The sequence below is a fragment of the Sinohyriopsis cumingii genome, chromosome 14, assembly GCF_028554795.1.
Source record: "Sinohyriopsis cumingii isolate HCF-2022 chromosome 14, ASM2855479v2, whole genome shotgun sequence".
Taxonomy (NCBI): Eukaryota; Metazoa; Mollusca; class Bivalvia; order Unionida; family Unionidae; genus Sinohyriopsis; species Sinohyriopsis cumingii.
In genome coordinates this window covers 18,117,352-18,144,130 of record NC_142974.1, presented here as the reverse complement: position 1 = coordinate 18,144,130, position 26,779 = coordinate 18,117,352, and the positions used below count along the sequence as shown (strand labels likewise).

Sequence of the window (26,779 nt, the reverse complement as noted above, 5' to 3'; positions counted from 1 at the left end):
TGCTTCCTTAACACCACAGCAAGGACAAAGTAAAAAGAAACGACGAAGACACCCCTACAGAGGACTTCGCAGCCACAGAGCTAGAAAGACTAAGAACAGAAGAACCGTCATAGACTTAGACGTTTTTGATCATTACAAGTCACAGAGAACGAGGGTAAAAATGATGTACCGAGAGCCTTCGGCCTGTACCAAGTCGGAACTGGATCTGTTTGCCGTGCCACCCATCATGATGTTGCAAGAATTCCAATGGATAGAATTGCATCTCATCTCCTCTTTAACAGATTCAGGTACCACCGAGTTTGAAATCAAAGGACAGCCTGAAGATTACATCGATTTGAAAGGCAGTTACTTGTACTTGAAAGTGAAAGTTCAGAGAACGGGCGACGAACCCGATCTAAATGATGGGTCCAGAGAAGCTCCCGTCAACAAATTCACGCATTCCTTGTTCAATGAAGTGAAATTTGTACTTGAATAGCAAACTCGTCAGCAGTAGCATGGATACTTACCCTTACCCAACTTACCTGGAAAATCTCTTGACGTACGGAAAAGAGGCCAAGAACACACATCTGGATACTTGCATGGTATAGAAACCTGTCTCAGCGGGTGAGAAAATTTTTAACGACACAGCCCTGACAGAAGGTGCCAGTCTTCACAGTGTGGGCTTTAAAGAACGTAGAAAGAAAATCATACAAATCCGTAATCTAGAGCTGATGGATGATTTGCATTTTAACATGTAGTTTCAAGAGAAGTATTTGCTACACGGGGTGGATGTCCATCTGAGACCGAAGCATAGCAGTTCCGCTTTCCATTTGATGTCTGTTACTGCCACTTACAAAACCAAAATCGAAGAAGTCCCACTATACGTGCGAAGCGTGGAAGTGTTACCTAAATTGGGAAACGACATCAGCCACACTTTGAGCAGAACGGCCGCCAAGTATCCGATACGACAGTTACCCAAACGTTTAATCTTTGACATCGTCAAGAATTCAGCCTTCAACAATGTCTACGATAAAAATCTGGAAGGAACAAAATTCCTGGGTGCCCGTGACACACCTATATGTTCGCTTCATATTTCCGGCAAGGGCATCAATTCCTTCTCTACGATACAGCAATGACAGGGCAAACAGAGACGTCGAAAGCTTTATAAATCACAAACATGCAAAGAAGACAAATAATAAAAGACGAACAGCAGCCAGAAAATTGGATGTTTTTGATTGCTAAACTTGATGCATAGAGATTCTGCGAATGTTCAGTGTTAGAACTATATCTGCTTGCCGAATCACCAACGACGATGACGATCCGAGAACCCCATCTGATAGAATTTGAGCCCGTGTCCTCCTTGACCACTTTGAGTTTAAAATCAAAGGAGAATTTAAAAATGCATCTTTCTGAATAACAGTTAATTGTACCTTAAAGTCAATGGTCTCAAAGAAGGACAACATTCATCCAGGCGCTGCTGCCAGATTAGCTACCTCTAATAATGACATGCATTTGTTCTTCAGCAAGTAGGTGTGTATTTGAATAATAAAATGGTTTTCAGCAGCATGGACACCTACCCGTATGAAGATTACCCGGATACTTTCTTGACGATCTGAAAGGAATTGAAGAACATATATCTAGTTTCGTCATTTGTATAGAAACTTAATACTTTGTATACCTTCAATGACACAATTTTGACTGAAGATAATATTGATCACAATGATGCATTTAACGACTGTCAAAATAATATTAAACATTGAATTACTTTAGAAAGGATTGGTCCTTTACACTTATACTTGTCTTGCAAGACAATTATTTGTTTAATATCTTGTATACACGTTTGAGTCCGACCCAAAGCAGCACGTTTTCTCTTTGTTTGCCAGCGCTAACGGACATTAAAGATTCAAACTCTACATACAAAATGTTTTAGTCACCTACAGTCAAAAACGACATCAAATTCTGAATACGAGTGAAAGCCAAAATCTTTATCATTGTATCTGGACCCCAAGCCAAGACAGACGATAATGTTTTCAAAAGTCAAATACCTGACTGTATATTATTTAATGTCGTTATCACAATGGCCCTCAGCGGAGCTATCGATCAAAATCCCTTCGAATTACAACTCTTTAATTTGTTTAAAATAGAAATCAGCCCTGATGACTACATGCTGTGCACCAGACCATGGCGTCTTACTGGACTTTCTTTGAAGTCGTATGACTATTAGGAATCAATAGTATATTCGGCATTTTGTTCGACGATTATAGAGGAGGATATCCTTAGTGCTGCTTTAGTGTCGGAGAGAAACGGAGAGAGAGATGATGGAGATCAACTTACTCCGCCTAAGATTGAAGAAACGAAATAGAGAGTGGAGTTACTGCTGCCATTACCATCACCAGCGAGTCTTATTTATAAAGTAAATCAGCTGAGACGGAAAGAGTAGCAGCAAGAACAACAACATGGACACTCCCTCATCCCAAAGAACGAGTATTGGAATAATGAGGTTAACCAGTCTTACTTTTACCTTTCGCTAGGCCATCAAACCTTGGTGTAGGGATTAATAGAGCCAGGCTTGAGAGGTGCAGCCACTAAGGCGTGTATGGCAAAAGCCAAACAATTTAATTTAGTACCATCAATATCTCCCAAATAAAAGAAATTCAACACAAAGATTGCCTAAAATATATATGTTATATGTTTGTATCTACCTTTATCTTCCACTTATCTCTACCCCTCCCGTGTGATAGTGTATATATATTTTGTGGACATAGTGTGTTGAAGCACATCGTATCCCCTTTGATTGATTGTATGTTTGTGTGTTTGTCAGTATATTCTAAGTATGCTTTCGTATCCTTCGCATTTAATAGAAAGGGTAGTTGTGTTGGTCAATCCAGTGGCGTGTTCATGGTATAGTGTGGGATTATATATAAGAGATTACTGGGTATGGGAGTGTATATGACTGGGTGTTGGTTAACCAGTACGAAGTTGGATAGTATTGTGCGGGTTATTTGATAGTAGATAGCTGAGATTTGGATCGTACATAACTATATGGTGAATGGCAAGCGTGGTTCTAACAATACATTTTCCAAACTGTCCCTGTCCATATATACCATACACAATTTAGAATAAACAGGGTGTCACTCTAAAGTCGCAACCAGCTACATGTGCTGGGACGGGACTTAAGGATGTCAACAATCCTGTTAAGTCCCATCATATTAAATCTATCGACATTTTTTTTACAGTATTTCCCATCTTGTAGCTATATAATTAACATTATATTTCGCATCTTGACCCTTCAGAGTTCCTTTCATGTTAAAGCTGCGGACAAATATTTAATACATGATTTTTCATTCAGTGCCTATAGAGAACCACCCCTTTTATTGAACAATTTAACACGGGATTTTTCATCCAGTACCTGTAAATAACTAACTATACCTGTTGTTGATCAATTTAACACGGGATTTCCATCCAGTGCCTACCGAGAACCACCCCTCTTATTGACCAGTTTAACACGGGATTTCCCATATTGTTTCCATAGTACCCCACACAATTACTCATATTCTTGTGAATGGTCAATCTTCCCGGGATTTGATTGGGTGCTGCTCTAAATTGAAACACGATTCATTTTAAAATATGTTACCATTTTGGCGAATTTGATTAAATGATCTTTTACTTTCATTATTCATACCAAAGTAGAGTGTTCCCTCTAATTCCACGCAAAATAGTGGACACAGGGCACAGCCACATTTAGTCATACTGAGTAAACAAAAGCTGGATGCCGAAAAAGAAGGGCGAAATATTGCTCAAGCGTGAACTATCACTAACACTTTTTAAATATACATCTTTGTCCCAAACAAATCCTATGTAGTTCTGTTAGAGCTAAATCGTTCCTTGTGTACGTTTGTCTGCTTTACTATAAAATCAGATATTAACGTATTTCATGCTCACTAATTTCAATCAGCTGTGTACGACGAGGCGTGAAATTAGCGCAATAAAAATAATATGATGAAAACTTTATTATTTTGATGACTATGATATCGTCATAGTGAAAACTGTAAGTATGCGTTAAATGATGGATGCAATTGATTAAAATGAATGGATTTTAGCATTGACTAACTTGGTCCATACCTTACATCATTAATTTGTACAAGGCAAGTAAGAAGGTATATAGACAATTATTACATTAAATTGATTTCACCTTGGCAAGTATTTCCCATAGCTCTAGTTTGTCAAATGATGCTTATTATGAAATTATGATAAAACAAGGGATGGAGCTATAATAAAACAAGCAATGAATGTATGATAAAACAAGGCATAACAATTCTAAACTGTATCTTTACAGCTTCATTTACTGGTAATACTGTCTTTTTATGGAAGTCAAATTGCCAACACAAATATCTTTCTACACTTACTGAATTGGAAGTTAGAAAACATTGACTTTCACACTAAGCTTGTGTTTGTTCTTTTTATAGGAATGTGAATGCATAATTCGATATTATGGAACTCTACGATTCCCTGAAGTATGCCATTTTACAATGGGAAGGAGATGGATAGATAACCAGGCTATATATAAATTGTCAACGCAAATATATATTAAGCGACATGCTCCGTTTTTCTGGTCGTCATGCCATAATTGTGGAACATGCCTGTCCCTCGCAATCTTCATCAGTCGTTTTTTCTAGTCATCATGTCATCATTGTGGAACATGCCCGTCCCTCGCAAACTTCAGCAGTCGTTTTTCTGGTCATTATTCCGTCACTGTGGAACATGACCCTCTTTTGCAAACTTCATCAGTCGTTTTGCTTCAATAGATGAAAATCCAAATTCCTGTTTCAAAATATTCTCATCCAAATCTAGTAAAGTTGCCCCATCCACCAATTCTTCTGCAAAACGTGCTGCATATTTTCCAAGGCGAAGATTGTCTGTCATCCATTTCCCGAGTTCATTCACCTTAAAGTCCTTCACTTCGATAGTTTCCTGGTCATTTCCGTCTTCATTCTGTTTGAGATTCGATGACTGTAACTGTGACTCATCATCTTTAACCGTGTATTGTTCTTTTTGTGACATAGACAACCCTTGAAGAGTGCTGGATTTTGAACATAACATTGGATGTACTTCTGCACGGCCTATTTTCATATTTTCGTAACAGTCACTAACAGAAGTGAAAGATGTATTTCTGATATCAAGTTCTGGCTGTGAACACGATAGTGGGCGTGGCGGTGTAGGAGGAATGTAATTATCAACTTCCTTACCAGAAACTTCTTCCGCGGTATTTTGGCCTGATATGGTTGACTCTTGTGTATTTACTTTAAGCTTTGGTTTAGGGGTTATTTTTGGCGGTTTAGGTCTCGCATTAGGCTTTGTGATTGGAATCTTATCTTTACGAAATCGAGCGGTTAGTTCACCCAACAAAGCTTGTGAGGGTAAATGTAATAGAATCTGACCCTTCTTTTGCTCAGTGTTTTGTTTAGGGATTGGTTTCTTTCCCTGTTCCTTGCCTGGTATGTTTCCAGTGGGACCCAAATCCACGGTTTCGTAGACGCAACCAATGTCTGAGATTGCAGTTTCCGATTGAGAGGATTGGGTTTTTCCCAGGAGCTCTGTAACGTTGGTGTACGTTTGGAGTTGTAGATTTTCATAAATACAGCCAGCGGCTTCCATTTCTTTCGAAGTTATCTTGGATGAGCTCTTCGGTTTGTATTTTGCGATTTCTGCAAAATAAAAGTTGAAACTTGTAGAGATGCATAAGGTTTTGGTTGATACGTAAATGTTTTATATATGTTTTATTATGGCTTTACAATGATTGGCCGTTAATATCTCTCTGTCTGTCTCTTACTGTCTGTCTCTGTCTGTCTGTCTTCGTCTCTGTATATATATATATATATATATATATATATATATATATATATATATATATATATATATATATATATAAAGTTAAACTATATATGTATAAGTTATACTATGCTATGAGTTGATAGCAACAGCCAAGACAATCAATTTTCCGATGATTTATTTAGTTCTTATACGTCATGACAAAATTCAAATTAAGAAATCAGGAAAAACTACAAACATTCTTTGAATGATGTCAGTATCTGTAAAACCAATAATTTATTTGATGTAATGTATATGGCATTAGGTACAGTAAACCTCTTTAATAAATAATTCTGAACAACAAAAATGTGAAGAAAACATTCCAAAACCTTAGAAGGTTTAAACGTTTTATTTCATCCGTCAAGTACATATGCTAGGCTAGGCAAAAAAATTGTTCATTTAAGCCTATAACATTGTACGTTTAATTTTTGTTCTGTAACCCCGATTCAACGATTGAAAGCATCATCTGTTACTCATATATGTTCAAGTGTTTCCTTAATGTTCCTTATCTTCGTCAACCACCTAAATGACACCTATGTTTGAAACATCTAGATTAACTTCATAAGTCCCTTATAATATGTAGAACAGTTGACAGTAACTGGATAAAGATAAGAAAGTATTTCGACAAATCACTTACCTGGATTTCCAGAAACAGCATCGAAATTAAGCTGAGTGGCTTCCCGATCTAGCTTCCTTTGGAAGGCTTCCCAGTCAGACTTACTCTTGCCCGTCAGTCCGGTGACCTCGGAAAACCTGACGGCGTACAGTTGCAAAGGGATACGGACAATCTGAAGATTAAACTCACCTTTGGGAGAAAATGATAAATGGGTGAGTCACCAGGTCAGTATTTATATGGCTAAATATTAAAATGAATAAGTTACTGACAAGATCACATCAACTACTTTAATGATTCCTTTATTTTACTGACTTCGTTTTATAAATCGGGCGATATGTTTTTTTTTTTTTTTTTTTTTTTTTTTTTTTACAGAAGTGCACTCAATCTTGTATGCATTCCTTTTCACCTCTCAGCATGCAGAAATAAACATGTTAATGAATGGCATCATTGGTACTTTTGAACTAAAGGTAATAAACCTTTCATTATTTAATTCGCGTTTTTCCCCATTCGAATTCGTAACGTTGCATTAGACAACCGGATATACAAAAGCCAAAATACAATGTGGCTTCTTTTACAATTTCAGCTTGAAACTCATTAAAACCTAGAATGAAACAAAGATCTGTCCAAGGAAGCAATTGCGAGATATTCGTTTCGTTAATTTCAAAGATATCGCTTATTAAATCTCAATCATTACTTGAGATCAAGTAACTGAAATAATTAGATAAGGTTTTCTAAACCTATTATGTCACATTCATTATTCGACTATATTAATAGTTACAAATGATTATTCATACTGCGTCACAAGAATAAGTTTTGAGGATAGTTTTACTTTGAAATAATGCTCATCAAAATTCATGCCAGCAATCTAAATAAATAAATGCAGTTATGCATCCAGGCCAAATGCTTCAGAGAATGCCCCGTTCACGTTTAAAGACATTTGATCCAAATATTTTAAATGCGCATTGCATGCAGGTTCAACGATGCGAATTATATAGTTCCAAGAATAAATGCATATTATTTTTGATGTTGTAAAGCCATCGACCTCTTATAAGTTACATGTTCACATTTACAATGATTGAAATAAAACTTGGATTCTAGAACATGCATTTGCATTTACGTATCAACAGTCTGTAAATCATCGACGGACAACTATGGCTATTAAACTCATCCAATATCTGACTGAGATACTGCATCGTTACAAATTGACCTTATATTTGATAATAAATCAACGTAATTCAAATAGCTCTGGCAGAATAATATTTCGGTTTGCACTAAAGGCCAAAAAAAATCTATAAAATGTACACTACTAGTAATATTAGAAGTGAAAATTTAAAAATAGTAAAGAGACAATAGAGACGAAAGAAAAATGATCTGTATGCAGGGAGGAAACATACGAAGTAAAAAGAACGTGTCGATGAAAATAATAATAGCAGTAATAATAATAATAATAATAATAATAATAATAATAATAATGACGTATAAGTATGAAACACACACATCTGTACTGTAGAGTCAGAATAATTTTACCGTCGAAAATATAGTTTCCAAGTAGATAAAGTTCGTCAAAAAGTTTTGTCAAACGGAGAGTGACGAAAGGGCCTTTGACGGACGTGTTGCATTCAGACTTGTTTAGATGTTTTCTAGAGAATTCTACAGCTACCGGTAGTTGTCTTCTGTCAAGAATTTCTTCTAGAGTTAGTGTCTCTTTTTCTGATAGATAAATATATAAAGTAGTAGATTATTGAACAAAAAAGTTAATTCATTCATTAATTTACTTTTGTCCATTAACTCATACAAATATGATTTATATCGATGTATATCGATGTATAAAACATGGACATATAACAAAAGAAAAGAAATGGTACATGATATTCCTTACTGGGATAACGTAGCTCACTGTTCCAAATTAAATAATGCATATAATGAATACATATAGCAAGCACACACACACACACACACACACACACACACACACACACACAGAGTGGAATGTGAAGCAGACACATATATACATCACCATTTTTGTAGATCTCCTCTAAATTGAATTGTATGGGATAGTTCACAGGAAAACTGTATGTGCATTCTTCGGTTCCTTGGTCATTAAATCGAACTGCAATTACCCGTCGTTGTCTGCATACACTGTTAATTCTTATCACCTACAGATGAAAATGTGCAGGATATAATCAACTATCTTTTCATGATTCTTTTCTACAGAGCGATATATTATTTTTGTGTCTTTTCTTACCTAATTCTTTCTTCCACCAGGCATCCATTCATTCATCCAGTTATCCAGCATGATGCCATCCAGCGAACAATCACTCTGTTCTTAAAATAGCTTTTATGTCATCGTTACAAATACATGATATATTGTTACGCATATTTTTAACATGTGCTTAATTTTCACACATGATTGTAGGTGGTATTTGAAGGTAATGTTCATTTTTAAGAACTTAACTTTTTTCTATGTTTGCAAGTAATAAATAAGTTGTTTGCTCAAATTTGAATGTAATCTCTAACCTTATTTACAAATACGCAGAATGTTCTGTACGATAACCTTTGACCCACATACTGGTTATTTTATTTTGTCTTAGGTTTTTATATGCTGTCGAGGGGGACAATATTATTCATATACACATTAAATTTCCGTCTGTGGATTTATTTACTGTTTTGTTCAGATAACATTTAAGAGGACTAATTTATTTAGATTATTCAATGGAATTACATAATGATCAGTGACTTGGACAAAAACACTGCTTTGGGATTATTGAAGACTAAAAGACATTCTGGATTATATCATTGTGAGACATAACGACTGTTGTTAAATGAACCTATTCAAGACTATTGGCGCATCAGCACATTCCAAACTTTGACTTCATTCATAATATTCTATAATATAGGCTTGTGATAGAATAGTTAGGATTGTTTGGGTTTCATTTCACAATAATGTAAATTATTTTTAAATTTTCACTTTATAAACTAGGAAAATATAATGTTTTTGGAATTTTACAAATATTAGTTTCACTTCTTTCTGTTACTTAATTTAAGACCAGATATTCGTATCAATCTTATAAAAAAATATAAAATTATGCATGCCACCAAATCATATTCAGACTACTTTAAAACTTCCCATCTTTACACCAATATGTAAACTTTCAATTGTGAATATAATCTGTCATCATCTTCCGTCTCAGTTTATGTGCGTTTTACGTACGCTATACACGTGATTGAGTGTAACAGGAAGGTGCTGAGGTTTGAAAGATTGTAACTGATATTTTATACGAATTTATCTATTTATATATTTCCTTGAATTACGTTACTATTGTAAGGCTGTTCGATCATTTAACTCTGTTTGTCACAAAAGTACTATATGAATGATTAATAACTTCTATTACATTCTATTATACCAACAGTCTATATTATGTTTCTTCAGCCAACACCAGCCCTACCTACACCTAACCCCAGTGTTCCCCGTTCAACACAGTGTAGTCTTGGGTTCAAGGTTGAATGAGCTGGATCTCATAGTCAACACGATTAACCTGCTCTCCGTGTATATCTTTTGCAACAACTAATCTCTCTATCATAAGTGGGTATGCAGTGAGAAAATTGGACAGATTAGTAGGTGCCGGAATAAGAAAACTATAAATCAATTATCGATTGAGTCATGAAATGTGTCATTGAAAGAGCGTTTGAATGAGGTACTCGGTGAGCTCGGAACTTGTTCAGTGAGGTCCCCGTTTTGTTACGTGCGTGCGTGTGTGTGTGTGTGTGTGTGTGTGTGTGTGTGATTTGGATTTTTACCGTAGCTTTTAACAATTTTTCGGTCATATCGCTACGATGTCTGCAGTGTGGCAGTTTATAGTGATGTCTAGCACTGGGGCATCATGCCGCAGACATGTAGCATGATGTCCCACCCATTCACATTATCCTGACACCAGGCCGACCAGTCCTAACACTAAACTCTTAATGCTGAGCGCCAGGCGAGGTAGCTGTTAGTACCATTTTTGTAAGTCTTTGGTATGGCTCGGCCGGGGATCGAATCCACAACCTCCCGCATCGAAGGCGGACCCTCTAACTACTAGGCCACCGGAGCGGTTCCGTTTAGTTACTTGTTGTGCAGTGTGCGTGGATGGTAAGAAATTTTGTTAGGTATGAAATGTTACGGGTAAAACAGTCGTAATTTCGGTAAAAAGGTAAGCATTTATGTGTTTACTTCACATACCTGTCCATAATCAATAGTTTCTTCCAAGACCTCACCACAGAATCCCTCTGTGACTCTGATAATTGTAGGTAGCTTGTCTTTGTATAATTTATAGAACTCTCCCAAAGAATAATCCTTTTCCTTTGTTTCGTACTCCATGTTATTTCGGGTGTTGGATCGTGTGTACATCTATTATATATGCCCTAGGAAGTTTTAAGCACCTCGGTTTCATAAATTTAAATATCACATGTCGGTTAGATGTCACATATCGGAGGAGCAGTCATGCAACACATTTAACAATGATTCTACCTTACTATGCAGCTTGGTATACTTTAAAAGCCTTCAGTCAGCTTAAATTGCAACGGAAAAAGAGCATTTTAGCCTTACGTGTAAAAATGTATTCTTTCTATTTTCTGGTGGAGTCGTTCATATTTACTATGACAAACAGAGCAATATAGTTGAAAGAAAATGGAATCCAGAATTTCAAACAGTCATATAGGTGGGGTCAATTAGTAATTTCAGAAAATTATTTGATTCAGTTCATTAAAATAATATGAGATTCTATGAATAACCCCAGCATGTTTTGGGGGCAGATGCTACAAATTCCTAATTTTAGGCACAAAATCTTGAATTAGACAGGGCATACGAAAGTATAAGATCGATACACATATAAGATCGATACGGTACATCTGGGTTAGATATGCATATCTATTTATAGTAAATCAATTATTTATTTATGATTATTTAGTTCCGTGAATTTGCAAATCATGTTATTTTCATCGAGACTATACTGTGTTGCTATACATGAGATGTATGTTGATTTGGAAAGTATAAGACAGAAAGAAAAAAACAATGGCTGGGACCATACATTGGCTGGGACCATATATTGGCTGAGACCATGCAATGGCTGATACCATAAGTTGGCTGGGACCATATACTCACAAAAATAATACTCTGATACTTGTACCCATCGTTGTTTTCATCTCTAAGATAATTACAGTAGTTAGGAAACCTTCAGCAATGAAAATACAATGGTATTGGTATATCTACAGTAACAAAGAAACTTACCTCAGAATAAAATATGAGTAAAAGAAATAAAGAAATGTTAGTCACATGCTTCTTTTATTCTTTAACTAAGGTAGATTACACGTAGAGTAGTTGTGGACTTTACTTGTAAATGTTATTATGCTTTGGTATCTCTTTTTCAAGGAAACAAATATTATATGTTCTCGTTCTCTATAATACTGGCTCTATATGTATGGTTACAATAGAGAGAAAAATCAGTATGACAAACTACCAATCAGTATAACATAGTACACATCAGTATAACAAAGCACAGGCCGGTAGTGAGACTCCAAAACACTCAATGTAGCATAGCATCAATCAGTATAACACAGTACCTGTCAGTATGACTTAGTACTAGTCAGTATGACATAGTACTAGTCAGCATGACATAGTGTAAGCCAAATAGTACCAGTCAAAAAACATAGCACAAGTCAGTACAAAGTAGTACAGGCAGGTAGAAAAAATGCAAAAACACTCCATATAACATAGTACCAATCAGTATAATATATAACCAGTCAGTATAACATAGTACAGGCAGGTAGCAAGAATGAAACTAAATATTGAAATGCATCAAGAACTACGTGGTTAAAGTACAACTTCAGATTTATATACGTATGAAAGTTGAATGCAAAAACCACCCAAAATCGATAAATATAGCGGTGACGTAAAAATAAATCTGAATTAATAATAATTATAATAATAATGAGGACTTTTGTATAGCGCCTAATCTTTAGAAGCTCTAAGCGCTTTACAACATGAGACAACACCTATAAGATCAAAAAAAAAACATATAATGATATGATTACAAAAACAAACACCATGAAATTAGAAAACATAAAAAAAAACACGCTGAGAATATTTAAGGTAGGAAACATTATTAGGTCTTTAAGTTTGTTCTTGCAGTCAAAATAAGTGAGTTTTGAGAGCCCTCTTGAATGTGATCGCTGTGTCTTTGTGTCTAAGTTCAGAGGGCAATTCATTCCACGTTGCTGGGCCCTGGTATGCAAAAGAACGCTGTCCATGTGACTTTGTTTTCATAGTGGGAATAATGAGTATACGATTGTCAGAAGAGGAGCGTAAGTATCTTGCAAACTGGATGGTTTCAATTTCCAACAAAACATGCTTACAGTAAGGCTGAGAAAGATATTTACTGCGCACGCATTTTGTTTGTAATAAACATATTTTATACTGGCATTGAAGTTCCACTATATTAATTTATTTAAAAAAAAATTCATGAATGCTAGTTCATAAATGTGAAATTTAAATCCAGCTTTTCATTCGAACGTTTTAAACGGCATTTTTTTACGGTCTCTATACTGAATTATCTCCCTTAGATCACTCATCTGCATTGAACAAGCTAGAATTTGGCAGATGTTGCACATGAGGATGCATCAGTCAGAATACCTCATGTCATTACTATAAAAACCCCATTCCATCTCTAAAATACGTCGATAGCTTGAGACAGCAAATAATTGGGGAAATCGCCAAAAAATAGCGGATAACTCTGTCACGCGGTAAAAATGGTTAAGAAAATAGAACAATTTCAGAAGTATTATATTATAGTTTTATACGATTATTTTCACACGTACAGTAAAAGAAAATTTTCTAATGAGTTCGATTTTGAAAAATTAAACAGAGACACGTTGGGAAATGAACATGACGCCTCAGTGGAGTCTCTATATTGACAACATGTGACGTGCAGACAACGTCATTTGCTAAACGATTGACCTATGCTGTATTGTTTCTCATGCGGTTTCTCAGTCAATGACAGAGAGACGCTAGTGTTGTTCTGATTGGAGGAGGCATGATTACGCCATATCTAAAGTTCACTAAGCAGAGAGAGTGGGGGAGTTATATTCGCTTGAGAAAATGTTCTATTAGCAAATTGGCAAAGCCAATGGATTAAAAAATATTCGTGCAAGAACCTTTTGTTGATCCATCGGCGGTGGTATGTAGTGAACAATTTCAGCAATGACTATAAGAGAAACCCTAAAGATAAGCTGCTAAATATTGCAAAGACAGCTAAAACATAAAGCTTATTCCATCCGTACTATACTGAAACACGTTAAGACAGCTAAAACATAAAGCTTATTCCATCCGTACTGTATTGAAACACGTTAAGCCAGCCAAGAGAGTAAAGCGCTTGAACAGTGAAAAGCTTGACAGAGGATATGTTTTAAGCTCATGCATTCTTAAATAATTCTTTATGTTAACTAAACTCACTTGAGATTCAATTTTCACTCCTAATTATAACCTACTAAATTATACAATCTACTAAATTTGACATATAGTCCATTTGAGAATTTGTTCAAATTAATTAAATAACTTTTAAACTTTTTTTAAACTTGCACATCTTTAGGTACACCTTGTTGGGATGATTGAGCAGAACGCACATAAAATAGACAAATTAAATCTGGTACTTATCTTCCTATACCTATCCAGATTATATTAATCGATTCCGTGCAATTACATTAATACATGTCAGAGTTGGCTTAATTTTTGAAAATTGTAAATTTAGACGTTTCCTCTGTATTGTGGATATATATGTTCTGAAATTACAAATCTGTTTCTTACAATCAAGTGCAACAAAATTGCATTTCCTCAAAATGCCTCCCAAACTATTACTGTGGTAATTGCCGTCATATTGAATTCTGTTAAATGTAATTGCCGTCATATTGAATACTGTTAAATGTAATTGCCGTCCTATTGAATACTGTTAAATGTTTCTTAACACATTGATAAGCAAGCTAATTAAAATTATTGTCTTGCAAATTATTTCTATGGGACATGCTACATTAAAATCCTAATTCTGGCATACCTTACAAATTATGTTTATATGACAAACTACATTTAGAAAAGATAATATTCTGACATTTCTGATAATTAGATTAAATATTGGCGTAATCATGACTTGAGTTGTTAAAAGGAACATACTATGATTTATACGATGGGGTGCGAAAATAAAACGTTCAGAAATATAGAAGTTTTAATATCATTGGTATCTCAGAATGGTCATCCGAAACTTCCCCCATATTCCTGCCTATTATTTCTATTTCTGATAAAGTTCATCTTGAGGTTACTTAGGATGTAATAACTGTCATATATTGTTCTATTTTGGCATGCACGAATGAATAATATTCTCATTCATTTCATGAGCGGGAAATTCTGCGTAATGTTTTAGCTAAAGACAGTCTTTATATCATTAAATTTAATTCAGTTTTGTAAGTCAAAGATAGACGCACAAGTTCAACAACCGCTAAGTTTGATGCGAAACCCCAAGGAGTAGACATAAATTTTGTTTGAAAAATCGGTAGCTTTATTATCCAGACAAATCCGTGCTTCCTTAATCTGTATTAGACTACGATTACTCTGCTAGAAGGGACTGTGTCATATTTCCACTCTAAACGATTACACCTGCCAAATGTTTGTTTGCAGTTTTCGGCTATCCAGCAAACCAAGAGTAAAAAATTGTCACTAGCTGGAAGACTCTGTTCCACACCAACAGAGTGAAGAAGATCATTAATCAACAACAAACTGCTGTTATAGAAGTAATCTGATAGTTTCGTCATCATTGAAAAATTCCGCAAACATTTACATAAAGATTCTTTTTTTTATTCGTAACCGAACGGAGACAAGAACAGCACATTTTCATTGGCTGTCGAGAAACTATTTCTTGCTGACACCATACGGATTTAAAGGCGTATCATTTTCTAAAACATTCAACTTTAGGGACTGCTTGAATCTCTAGATTTCGTTTTAGTAAATATACAAAACAAGCAGAAGAATCAAATAACAACGTTGTATGCCTTCAAAAAGTATAAACTTTGATTAGCAGTATTGTAAGAAGGAGACAGAAAGAAAAAGGCTTTTCCAGACATTCAGCATCTGTCAACGTGTCCAGAAAGAATGTTTAATAAAGAAAAATCCAGCAGCATCAGCCAAATTGCATGACAAATTACTGATTTCTAACCTAACGGTCTCTTATCTTTGGCCTGAATGATACAATCCGAAGTGTATTATCAAATCTCTAAAAAGAATTATGAACTTTCCTTAATGATGGATAATACCCAATGATGGATAATACCCAGTGATGGATAATACTCACTGATGGATAATACCCAGTGATATATAATACCCAGTTGATGGCTACTACCCAATGATGGATAATACCCAGTGATGGATAATACCCAAACAATGGATAATACCCAGTGATGGATAATACCCAATGATATATAATACCCAGTTGATGGATAATACCCAAACAATGGATAATACCCAGTGATGGATAATACCCAATGATATATAATACCCAGTGATGGATAATACCCAAACAATGGATAATACCCAGTGATGGATAATACCCAATGATATATAATACCCAGTTGATGGCTACTACCCAATGATGGATAATACCCAGCGATGGATAATACCCAGTGATGGATAATACCCAAACGATGGATAATACCCAGTGATGGATAATACCCAATGATATATAATACCCAGTTGATGGATACTACCCAACGATGGATAATACCCAGTTGATGGATAATACCCAGTGATATATAATACCCAGCTGATGGATACTACCCAACGATGGATAATACCCAGTTGATGGATAATACCCAATGATGGATAATACCCAATGATATATAATACCCAGTTGATGGATACTACCCAATGATGGATAATACCCAAAGATGGATAATACCCAATGATGGATAATACCCAGTTGATGGATAATACCCAATGATGGATAATACCCAGTGATGGATAATACCCAACGATGGATAATACCCAACGATCGATAATACCCAATGATGGATAATAGCCAGTGATGGATAATACTCAATGATGGATAATACCCAATGATGGATAATACTCAATGATGGATAATAGCCAGTGATGGATAATACTCAATGATGGATAATACCCAGTGATGGATAATATCCAATGATGGATAATATCCAGTTGATGGATAATACCCAACGATGGATAATACCCAACGATCGATAATACCCAATGATGGATAATAGCCAATGATGGATAATACTCAATGATGGATAATACCCAATGATGGATAATACCCAATGATGGATAATACCCAATGATAGATATTACCCAATGATGGATAATACCCAATGATGGATAATACCCAATGATGGATAATACCCAGTGGTGGATAATACCCAACGATGGATAATACCCAGTGATGGATAATACCCAATGATAGAAAATACCCAATGATGGATAGCACCCAGTGATGGATACAACCCAAGTGCATAAACACAGACATCTTTAAATGTATTACCTATGTGGCAAGCCTGGTTTCGGTCTCTAAAATAACCTTAAGAAATATATTTTTTTGCAGGGAATTCGTACTAGTCCTTTGTTCCCTGTAGCAAAGAAGCATTCTTACCTTTCTCTCAATCTAAACACATGCACACACAGACTTACGTTCAGAGATGTGCTTTTATCTTGTCTTAGGCTCATGGTAAATTGTAATGAGCCATATCATCGTTTGTTGATATACAGATTATTAAATACATGTGTTTACTCTTATCTTGTCAGACGCTTCAGATTATTAAATTTGATAATATACCTAGTTAAATGTATTGTTATCGTCATAACTTTTGAAGGATGTGATAATTCGTAAGGTATACTCTTAGTCTCTCATTTTCCATTTGTAAGTGTATCCTGTGCTACATTAATACTAAGAGGAAAACATATTTTGTCATGTTTGTCAGAGAAATCTGCGAGTGGACATTGTCTAATGTCGGCCCTTGATATCACTGCTCATGAAACACATGATCTCAATGTCTGGCAGCTATAGCTACCATATATATATATATATATATATATATATATATATATATATATATATATATATATATATATAATAAAAAATATGGGTTTTAAAGTGTTTTTATAAAGCAATTTGATATACCAATATTATTGATGTTTCAAATCAAATTGTGATCAGCCCATGGCGCAATAATATGGTTACATACAAATTCTTTCAACTGTGTGCTTTTGATTCTAGGCCTATAGATCAACGAGGAATTTCTACTCATTCATCATTATTGACGTATGAAAATAACGATAAAACATATCAAGAACCCCCGTTTTCGAAATGAATTTAATATAGTACACAATTTCATCGAAGTTCTTCTGCTTTCCGTTCCCGCCTCCCATCTCCAGCATAATGGACAATGTACTCAGAAATCTGGAGTTAACAGAGAAAAAGAATTTGGGCTGGATGAAAACCTTGAAACTGAACTTACACAAAATAACCTACAATGATATGGTTCGTCGTAACGGTATGTGTGCACATTCCTTGTGATTTATCTATAGTTTTGTATAATCAATGATACAATGTTGCAATTTCCTGTCGACAATATACGGCAAATTTCTTGGTTACAAGGCAAACATACTGTAATGTATTTAATGCTTTATTTTATTGTTGTTGTTGTTGTTTCTTGAATCTATTATAATGTTCTAAGAATAGATTAATTACTAATTAAATATGAAAATGTTCAAAGACCGCCTCTCTCTCTCTCTCGGCAAGCCTCGTTTCCTTTAAATGAAAAATTCATACATCTCGTAGTATATCATTGTGTGTGTGTGTGTGTGTGTGTGTGTGTGTGTGTGTATTTGTGTGTACGTAGACTGTATCATTGACATAGCACGCGGTGCATACATGTTTCAAGATACAAGGCTTGAGGAGTTTCCATTTAATAAAAAATGTACACAACCAGTGGTATATCAAAGATACAGCATACGCATTACACAAGTTTTATTTATATCACATGCAAATACACATACTTGCGTTTCAAAGGCAGTTAAGATTAATTGCAAGTAACTGTGTATTGACGGAATGAATGAACTACACAGCCCTGTCCAATGTGTTCGCTAAAAAATGTACTTCTTAACAGTTTGCGAGTACTCGAAATCTTCTTTGCAAATGATAAATTGCTATTCGTTTTCTGAACTTCTATTTCCATTCACATTGATTAAATAAATATAAGACATACTTAAGATTTAAACATGTAAGATGGTTTAATTGAAAAAGTAGAGATTTAGAAACACAGCATAGTTAACTACTTGAACGGTGAACGCGCAGCATGTTGAAACGAGTGGGAAATATAAACCAAGCCAAATGAGGAACCAGCAAGAGGTAATTCACACATTTAAATAATTTACTGTTGATCTCAGCCATTATCATGATTTAATTAACATTGCTACCAAACATACAGTTGTTGATTTCCTCCGTTTCTTTCTTTCTCCTTTCCGTTGGTTTGTGTGACTATTTTGCCATCATTCATTGGTCCAGAATCCAGGCGAAATCCGCCATGCTCCGTGTTTCACAGATGTTCACTGGTATTCTTTTACAATGAGAGAGAGAGAGAGAGAGAGAGAGAGAGAGAGAGAGAGAGAGATGTGGTGGGGTTGGGAAACTTACCATGAAGTCATTTATTCACAGTCTATCCCTATCTTTGTTGTTCGTTTAGTCTGCTGCCTTACCAACTACATCCGTAAGAGAAAAGGCTTGACGGAGGCTACATCTGCCTTCTACAAGTTAAATATTAAATAATCTGTTTCTCAGATCATTATTTATAGTTTTTTTAATAAGAAGAAAGAAATAAAGAATCAAATAGATTACAGTATGTGTATTCCTCCTGACCAAAAATGATACTGTATAATCTTGACAGGCTATTGCAACTTTGTATAATTGGTATTGTGAACACTTTATTAAAATCCCCTGGAACGTTTATATCTAACTGTTAAGAAGTCCCAGTTTCTTGTAGGTTACTTGGAGCAAGTTCAGTTTTCTTTTCTCTCTCACTCCACATACGTCTTCGTTTTTCTCCCTTTTGCGCAAAGAGAGAGAGAGAGAGAGAGAGAGAGAGAGAGATTCTACTACACACATAATATTTAAATATCTTTATCTTTATTTTCTTTTTATTTTACATAATATTAATTTGTCAGCTTTATATCTCACGTAGCAGCTGCTACAGACAAGAATGGAAATTCAAAGCAATGGAAATAGTCTCTCTGATCCAAGGTCCAACATATAATTATTCCACTCAGTTAAAACGGTGGCAAACACATACCTGGCATTTGATAAACATTTGCATCTAACATTAAAGTTATTTTTTATCACTTTAGAATAATAGATAAAAGTACAAACAAAATAAAATTGTCTCTGTAAACAAGTGTCGAAGAAAATCAGATTGTTTTCTTACAAAAAATGAACAATGTTCTGTCATTGCCAATGTTTTATTGTAAAACGATGTAGTAAATGAATTTAGGCGAATTTTCAAAGTTAGAAGATTGTAATCATTGCAACTGTGAGAATTATAAACACAGATCGCAGTTCACGTTTAATATAAAAGGAAAATAAAGAGCAACTTTAAAGTTTTTATTTCTCTTGCAACATATATATGCATGAAACAAATCTAAACTTTAAGGGAACAATATAAATTATTGCAAATGTGTATGAACAAGGTAGAGGTGAATATAAAATGTCCAACATCATAACTTTCCTCATGATCAACGTAGAAAAATACACTGTTTGGCATTAATTTACATCACAAGAACTATTAAATAATTTCCTATAAAGAAAGTAAAGTCACATAGTAAGTAAATTAATGTTTAGAAAATTTGATTTGATGAGTAGGTGAAGATGAATATATTTGTTAAATTAATCCATATCTTTGCTTTGACCATATTTATAATAAAAAACTTAAATGAAAATTGTCTCTACACTAAAATCACATCAGAGCCACTGTATACACCATTCAGTCTTCTTTTACAAATTATACGTAGCTGATATAAATCAACGTATTAGGTTTAATTAATTAAGAGACTAATGAGACAATCATTGGAGATACTTTATTTCCTATTACAACATGCTTGTGCTTGACCAAATTTCAGTCTATTAAGCATGCACAATTAATTTTTAAAACAGTTTGCTTACATGAATATATGTGTAGTGTCGTTTATTTTGAAAACTTCAGGAAACGTTTTGACTCTCCTTTAGTAGACTTATATTCTGAATCATATTTTGGTGAAGGGAAGCATAAGAGCTGATCGCATTGAGTAACTGGCATCCTTTTATGCACTTTACTAGCAATTCATAGACGAATCCAATATATATGCACACTTAATGTAGATCATATAGTCTTCTCTTAATATTTGATCAATTCCATCATTTAAGTTAAGTAATGCCTCGCTGGCGTCACGAGTACATTGTATGCACGACTTATCTCGTACATTTAAAGCATAAAAATGCCCGCATACGTTTTTAGCCTTTTCGTGTGACTAAGACCCTTAAAATTATTTTCTTTCTGTTGAGATATATATATATATATATATATATATATATATATATATATATATATATATATATATATATATATATGGATATTCAGGAAGCCAATAATAACATTTAGGTGTACTCGTTAAGAAACGGTTTTGTTTGGGGTTTTGTTGGCTAGTCTGGTCACATTCCATTATTGTGGAACATGACCCTCCCTTGCAAACTTCATCAGTCTTTTTGCCTCAATCTGTGACAATTTAAACTCCTGTCTTAAAATATTCTCGTCTAATTCTAACAGCATCGCACCGTCGATCATTTCTTCTACAAAATGTACTACATAATCTTTAAGGCCAAGGTTATCAGCCATCCATCTCCCGAGTTCATCTATTGTTAGTAATTTTACGTTGATTGACCCTGTAGCATATTTATGTTCTGGATTTTGGAGTTTCGAGGGTAGGGTCTGAGACTCTTCGTCCCTAGGCGGATTTTCTTTACAGACAGGTTTTAAATACATTACTGGAGGTGCTTCTAGTTGGTATGCTGAATTGTCATAAGAAGTCTTGTGAGAGGGAAGAAGCGCTTTCATCTTACCCGGCTTCAAGGGTGGACAAGCGGGTAGACGTCGGGGTATTGGAGGAGGGGAATCACCAAACGCTACATCCGACACATCCATTTCTTTCGAATTTGGCTTGGGGCCAATTTTGGGTCGTTTATCGTCCTTTGGTGACAAAGCTGCCATTGGAATCTGGTCTTTGCTTGAACCATCTATTTGACTGGCTACCATATCCACAGGTTCGTAGAAACCAGTGTCATCGCAGCTAATATTAGTGTACGCTTGTGGTAGAATATTTTCATACATGAGGTCATTGACCTGTTTCTCTTTGTTAACAAGCTTGGGTAGATTGTTCGATTTATATTTAGCAATTTCTGAAAATAGATATGAGGCGTGTATGTATATATATATATATATATATATATATATATATATATATATATGTCAATTTTCAAAGATGATATTTAAAAATGGAATCAGTCAGGATATATGTCTTCGTAATTGTCAGATTATTAAAATATAAGTATGAAATTAAAACAAAAATCCATCAAGAACACGTTAAGAAAACTTTTTAATAATTACTGATTTGCATGAACTACTCTTACACGCTCAACTATTGACTGTTGACCATGTGATATATATAAGCACCTACAAAACTGTCATTTATTAATAACTATACTAAACCTTAAACCCTTAAGCTACTGTTACACGATCGACTATTGACTGTAAACCATGTGATTTTCATTTATTAAACACCTATACTAAACCTTATACCCTTAAGTTAGACAATAAGAAATGTTGATAGCAATAAATTAATTAGTTAACTATTCGAACGACATTTTCATACACTTCAAGAGTAACTGTCATAGTGAGAAATTTTAAAAAGTACAAATTTAATTATTATTATTAATAAATACAATACATTTCTGATGTATAACATCTCTCAGGCTACACAATTATAAATTTGAATTAAAAAAGAAACTAAACCCAAACAAAACAAGGCTTGTTCCTGATAAATTGTTGTTGATTTCTGGGCTTTGCATTGTTTCTGAGAAGTCTACTGCCTTGTATTTTTAAGTCTTGCCTTATATCCCCTTTTTGTCGCTAACAAGTGTAAGTGGTTACAAAACATTTTACCGTTTGCTTCTTCGTGCTCTGGGCGTACTGAGCACCAGGCATGATTTCTCGCCATAACTTGATCTATTAGTAATAATGTTTTAAAATTAAGTTTGTTTTCTACTGCATTACGACAGACGGTAACGTTAAGAAAGTATTTTGCTACCAAGCTTACCAAGATTTCCAGAAACCGAATTGAAATCAAGTTGAGCGGCTACCCGGTTTAGATTGTTCACGAAGGCTTTCCAGTCAGATCTGCTCTTGCCGTTCAGACCTGTAACTTCAGAAATTCTAATGGCCGACAGGTACAAAGGAATCTGGACAATTTGATGGACCATTTCACCTTTGGGGCAAAAAACAATGCATAGAATGTAAATTGTCAATTTCAAATTGATATTAACATATATACTATATATAATCAATCATGTATATTATTTTATACTACCGTAATTTTCTCAAAGGCTACTCATTGTAGCTGTTGGACACTCTTATGTTTGTGTGAAAGTGAACCTTTCGAGGATGGTGCATTGACATGATGCAAGGTTTTATTTATTGTCCAAGACCTTCAAAAGTATTAGTCCCTTTGACAAATTTTTATAATGGGCAGTAATTATCTAAACTGCGTCAGTGGTGAAGTTATATAGCTTGTCAGGCATTCCAAGACAGTTGCAATTTTTTAGTACAAGTTATATTGTATCCTGACAGTTTTGTTTCAAATTGTTTCAAAGATGTTTCACCAATCAAACCGAGGATTGTAAACATATGCATTTGCCTTTCAAGACCTACATTATCAGAGAGGTAAACTTTTAATTGAAGTTCCAGAGATATGACATAGATAAATGCCTTCAATCTACTAGCACCAAGCTAATTAATAAATAAAACCCACTAGTGCCAGCAAAACCTGATGTGTCATAGAGCTCATTCCAGGAACGTAGCAGTCAAATGTGAACCGATTAGTTAAATTTTCTCAGAAATATTTTCCATTACTAATAAGACTTGGCGATGAACCAGTAGCAGTCAACATTTATCATGTACATTACAGGCAGACATTCACACTTGTACTTTATTGCTGTGGTACTGTTTAGACACCTCTACATCATCAGGCACCGCTCCGGTGGCATAGTTGTTAGAGCGTCCGCATCGGAAACAGGAGGTCTTAGGTTAGATCCCCGGCCGAGTAATATCAAAGACTTACAAAAATGATACTAACAGCTGCTTCGCTAGGCGCTCAGCGTTAACAGGTTAGTGTTAGGAGTGGTCGGCCTGGTGTCAGGATAATGTGACTGGGTGGGACATCATGCTACATGTTTGCGGCATGATGCCCCAGTGCTAGATACCACTATAAACTGCAACACTGCAGACATCGTAGCGATATGACTGAAAATTGTTAAAGCTACGTTACAAAATCCGAATCACACAGACACATCATCATGTCTACCGATGTTCATGATAGCGATATAAAACAAAGCTTTGATGCATGTACGAAGCGACAACAATGCTATTTTGTATGCTGTGTTCACATAAATAGCTTTCTTTCTATTTCCTACGGGCTCCTAATAGAGTAGAGATTTATAATAAATTCAGAATGCATGCCTGTAAGAAGTGTGAACACTAGAGTGAGCAATAATGTCTTAGTGCATTTTGCATTCCAATGCTCTGCTAAACATAATCTAAGCTCTCTAATGATAACATTCATCCTATAATTTTATAGATACATCTACTCGTTCCAACTAATTTAAATTCAATATTTGTCGTATAGTGCATAGATCGTTAGCAATATTAATCTTGGTACATTGCTTAAGCAAGGATATACCTTATTCAGATCTGGACTGAAATCACCTTTTATGAGATGGATCTTGACAAGACCAAACTTTATAAACAAATTTTTAGAAATCCAGTGAAAAATATAAAGCATACGGATGATAAATGTACAACCCACCTGTGAAGAAGAAATTACAGACGAATCCTAGCCCTGATAATATTACTACTACTGATAAATACTACTACAACCACTGCTACTGCTATTTGTATTACTACAGAAATGATTATGACGATGAAGAAGAAGATGATTAAGAAAAATATGATGAGGAAGAAGATATAAGAAAATAAACAAAACCAAAGCGAAACGAAATATCAGGATTATAAAATATAGCTTACCCTCCAAAAGGAAATTCCCAAGCAGATATATTTCGTCAAAAGCACTAGTCAAACGGAGGGTGGAAAAATGGCGTGTGGAAGACATGTTCTCTCCAACTTTTATGTATAGTTTCCTCGCAAACTGAACATTAACCGGAAGTTTCGTTTTGTTTAGTATCTCTGTCAGTGTAAAACTTTCTGTATTTCAAAAACAAATAAATATATACATAAATTAATTTATTAGCGCGTGTAAAGATGTATGGACCAATGCAATACCTTTAATTTAAAAATACGTAATCGATCCCCAAACTCTAGATACTAAATGAATTTAGAGATCCAACATGGAAAATTCCTGTTAGAGGTATGTTTGAATCTTCCATAGATAAAAATTGTATTATTACTACTACATAGTTCAGGAATACCTGAATATAAAAATATGAACCCAGCAAAGGTTGGCACTACGAAAAATTATGTTTAAACTTATGAACCTCGCGAAGGGTGACACTATGAATAACTGACTTTGAAAGTATGATCCTGGTTATTATTGAGAGTAAGAATAACTGATTTTAAAGGTATGAAGCCCGCACAGGTTGACAGTACTAATAACTGAGTTTAAATTTTGTACCTCAAAAAGATTGTCACTACTAATAACATATTTTAAAATTATGAACCTCGCAAAGACTTACACTTGGTACTATCTGACCTGCTAGGAATAAGAAATTGCCTCATTACTGAAACTTAGAATGCGCTAAAATAGAGATTATAACGCATGGGATTTTTTTGTTGATTTGAAGAAATTTGAACGACTAATGTGACGTCCCTTTTTGGCACAGTGTAAGCAGTATACCCCGATTTGATATGTTGTTCGTGATCCGGAAATTAAATGATGGATATTATAATGTCTTTTCTGGTTTGTGACTGCAGGCCGCACAAAATCCGTTGTGCTTATTTCTTATGACCGTGCAGTCGGTACAATTCTAGGCTATAGAAAAAAGAGACCTATAGGATACACCGGTTTTAAAATGACGTCATATTTAACAGGAAAATGATCCTTTGTTTTAGGAGATAATGTAATACGTAACTTTGGACCATCAAATTCTGGTTCGGTTGGAATAAATTTTAAAGGAGTAACGGATTTTTAAAAGTTATAGTATATTTTACAAAGGGCATTACAAATTTATGTTTGCCAGACTTTCTATATAACTGACAATCAATTTAAACGACTACAAAACAATATTTGATACGTAACGTGAACTGCGTATTTTCCCATGTTAGTCAAAATAAAAGTCCTAAATATACATTAAAATTGCTAAAATAACTTTATACACGTCTTCTGAATTTATATCAAAGCAGACTTTTCTTTTAAAAATTGGAATTTCATTTCTTATATAAAATAAGTACATGAAGTTTGCAAAGTTGATATCAAAATATACATTGCAAATGGCACTAACACGACCGCAAATGTTACTTTGGTTGATTTGTGTGCTAGAGATAAACTCCTGTAGTTGATGCTGATGTTAAAATTTACAACAACTGTATCACTTCTTGCAATTATTTAAATTAATCAATACAGTTAACTTATCGAGGAAGAAACTACCAGCAACAGACGATGATAATATGCGTCGTAAGATTTCCTGTTAGTGTGGTTTGTATTGAGAGTCGAGTTGCCTCCCCTGGAAATGTTGGTTACCATTTTGGTACTTGCGATGTCCAACATATAAGGAAGAAGACAACGGATATGACAAGTAGTACATATATTTTGGTCCAGAGAGTGAAATTCTTATAATCGCTGAAGAGTGTAGGTCCATTATGAGACGATTTATGCAAAGAACTCGCATTATAAAACTGAAAAAGTATAATTGTCGAGCGTTTAACATTAAGCTTTAGAATTTACACAGTTTTTCAACCGGGACTTCCAAGTTCCTAAGT

At 34.7% G+C, this 26,779-nt stretch overlaps 1 protein-coding gene across 1 annotated transcript in view; it reads right to left on the bottom strand.

Annotated features, from left to right (window-relative positions):
- Positions 1–4,288: 4,288 nt before the first annotated feature.
- LOC149783350 (uncharacterized) overlaps positions 4,289–26,779 on the bottom strand; it is a 41,905-nt gene continuing 19,414 nt past the window's right edge. The window contains exons 4-11 of the mRNA XM_089933380.1: positions 24,872–25,048; positions 22,890–23,057; positions 21,251–21,972; positions 10,683–10,850; positions 8,481–8,619; positions 7,991–8,173; positions 6,485–6,652; positions 4,289–5,684 (exon numbers count right to left, since the gene is read on the bottom strand). Of these exons, the coding sequence (XP_089789506.1) occupies positions 4,729–5,684; positions 6,485–6,652; positions 7,991–8,173; positions 8,481–8,619; positions 10,683–10,850; positions 21,251–21,972; positions 22,890–23,057; positions 24,872–25,048 (2,681 nt within the window). The 3' untranslated portion in view covers positions 4,289–4,728. The remainder of the gene's footprint in view (positions 5,685–6,484; positions 6,653–7,990; positions 8,174–8,480; positions 8,620–10,682; positions 10,851–21,250; positions 21,973–22,889; positions 23,058–24,871; positions 25,049–26,779) is intronic.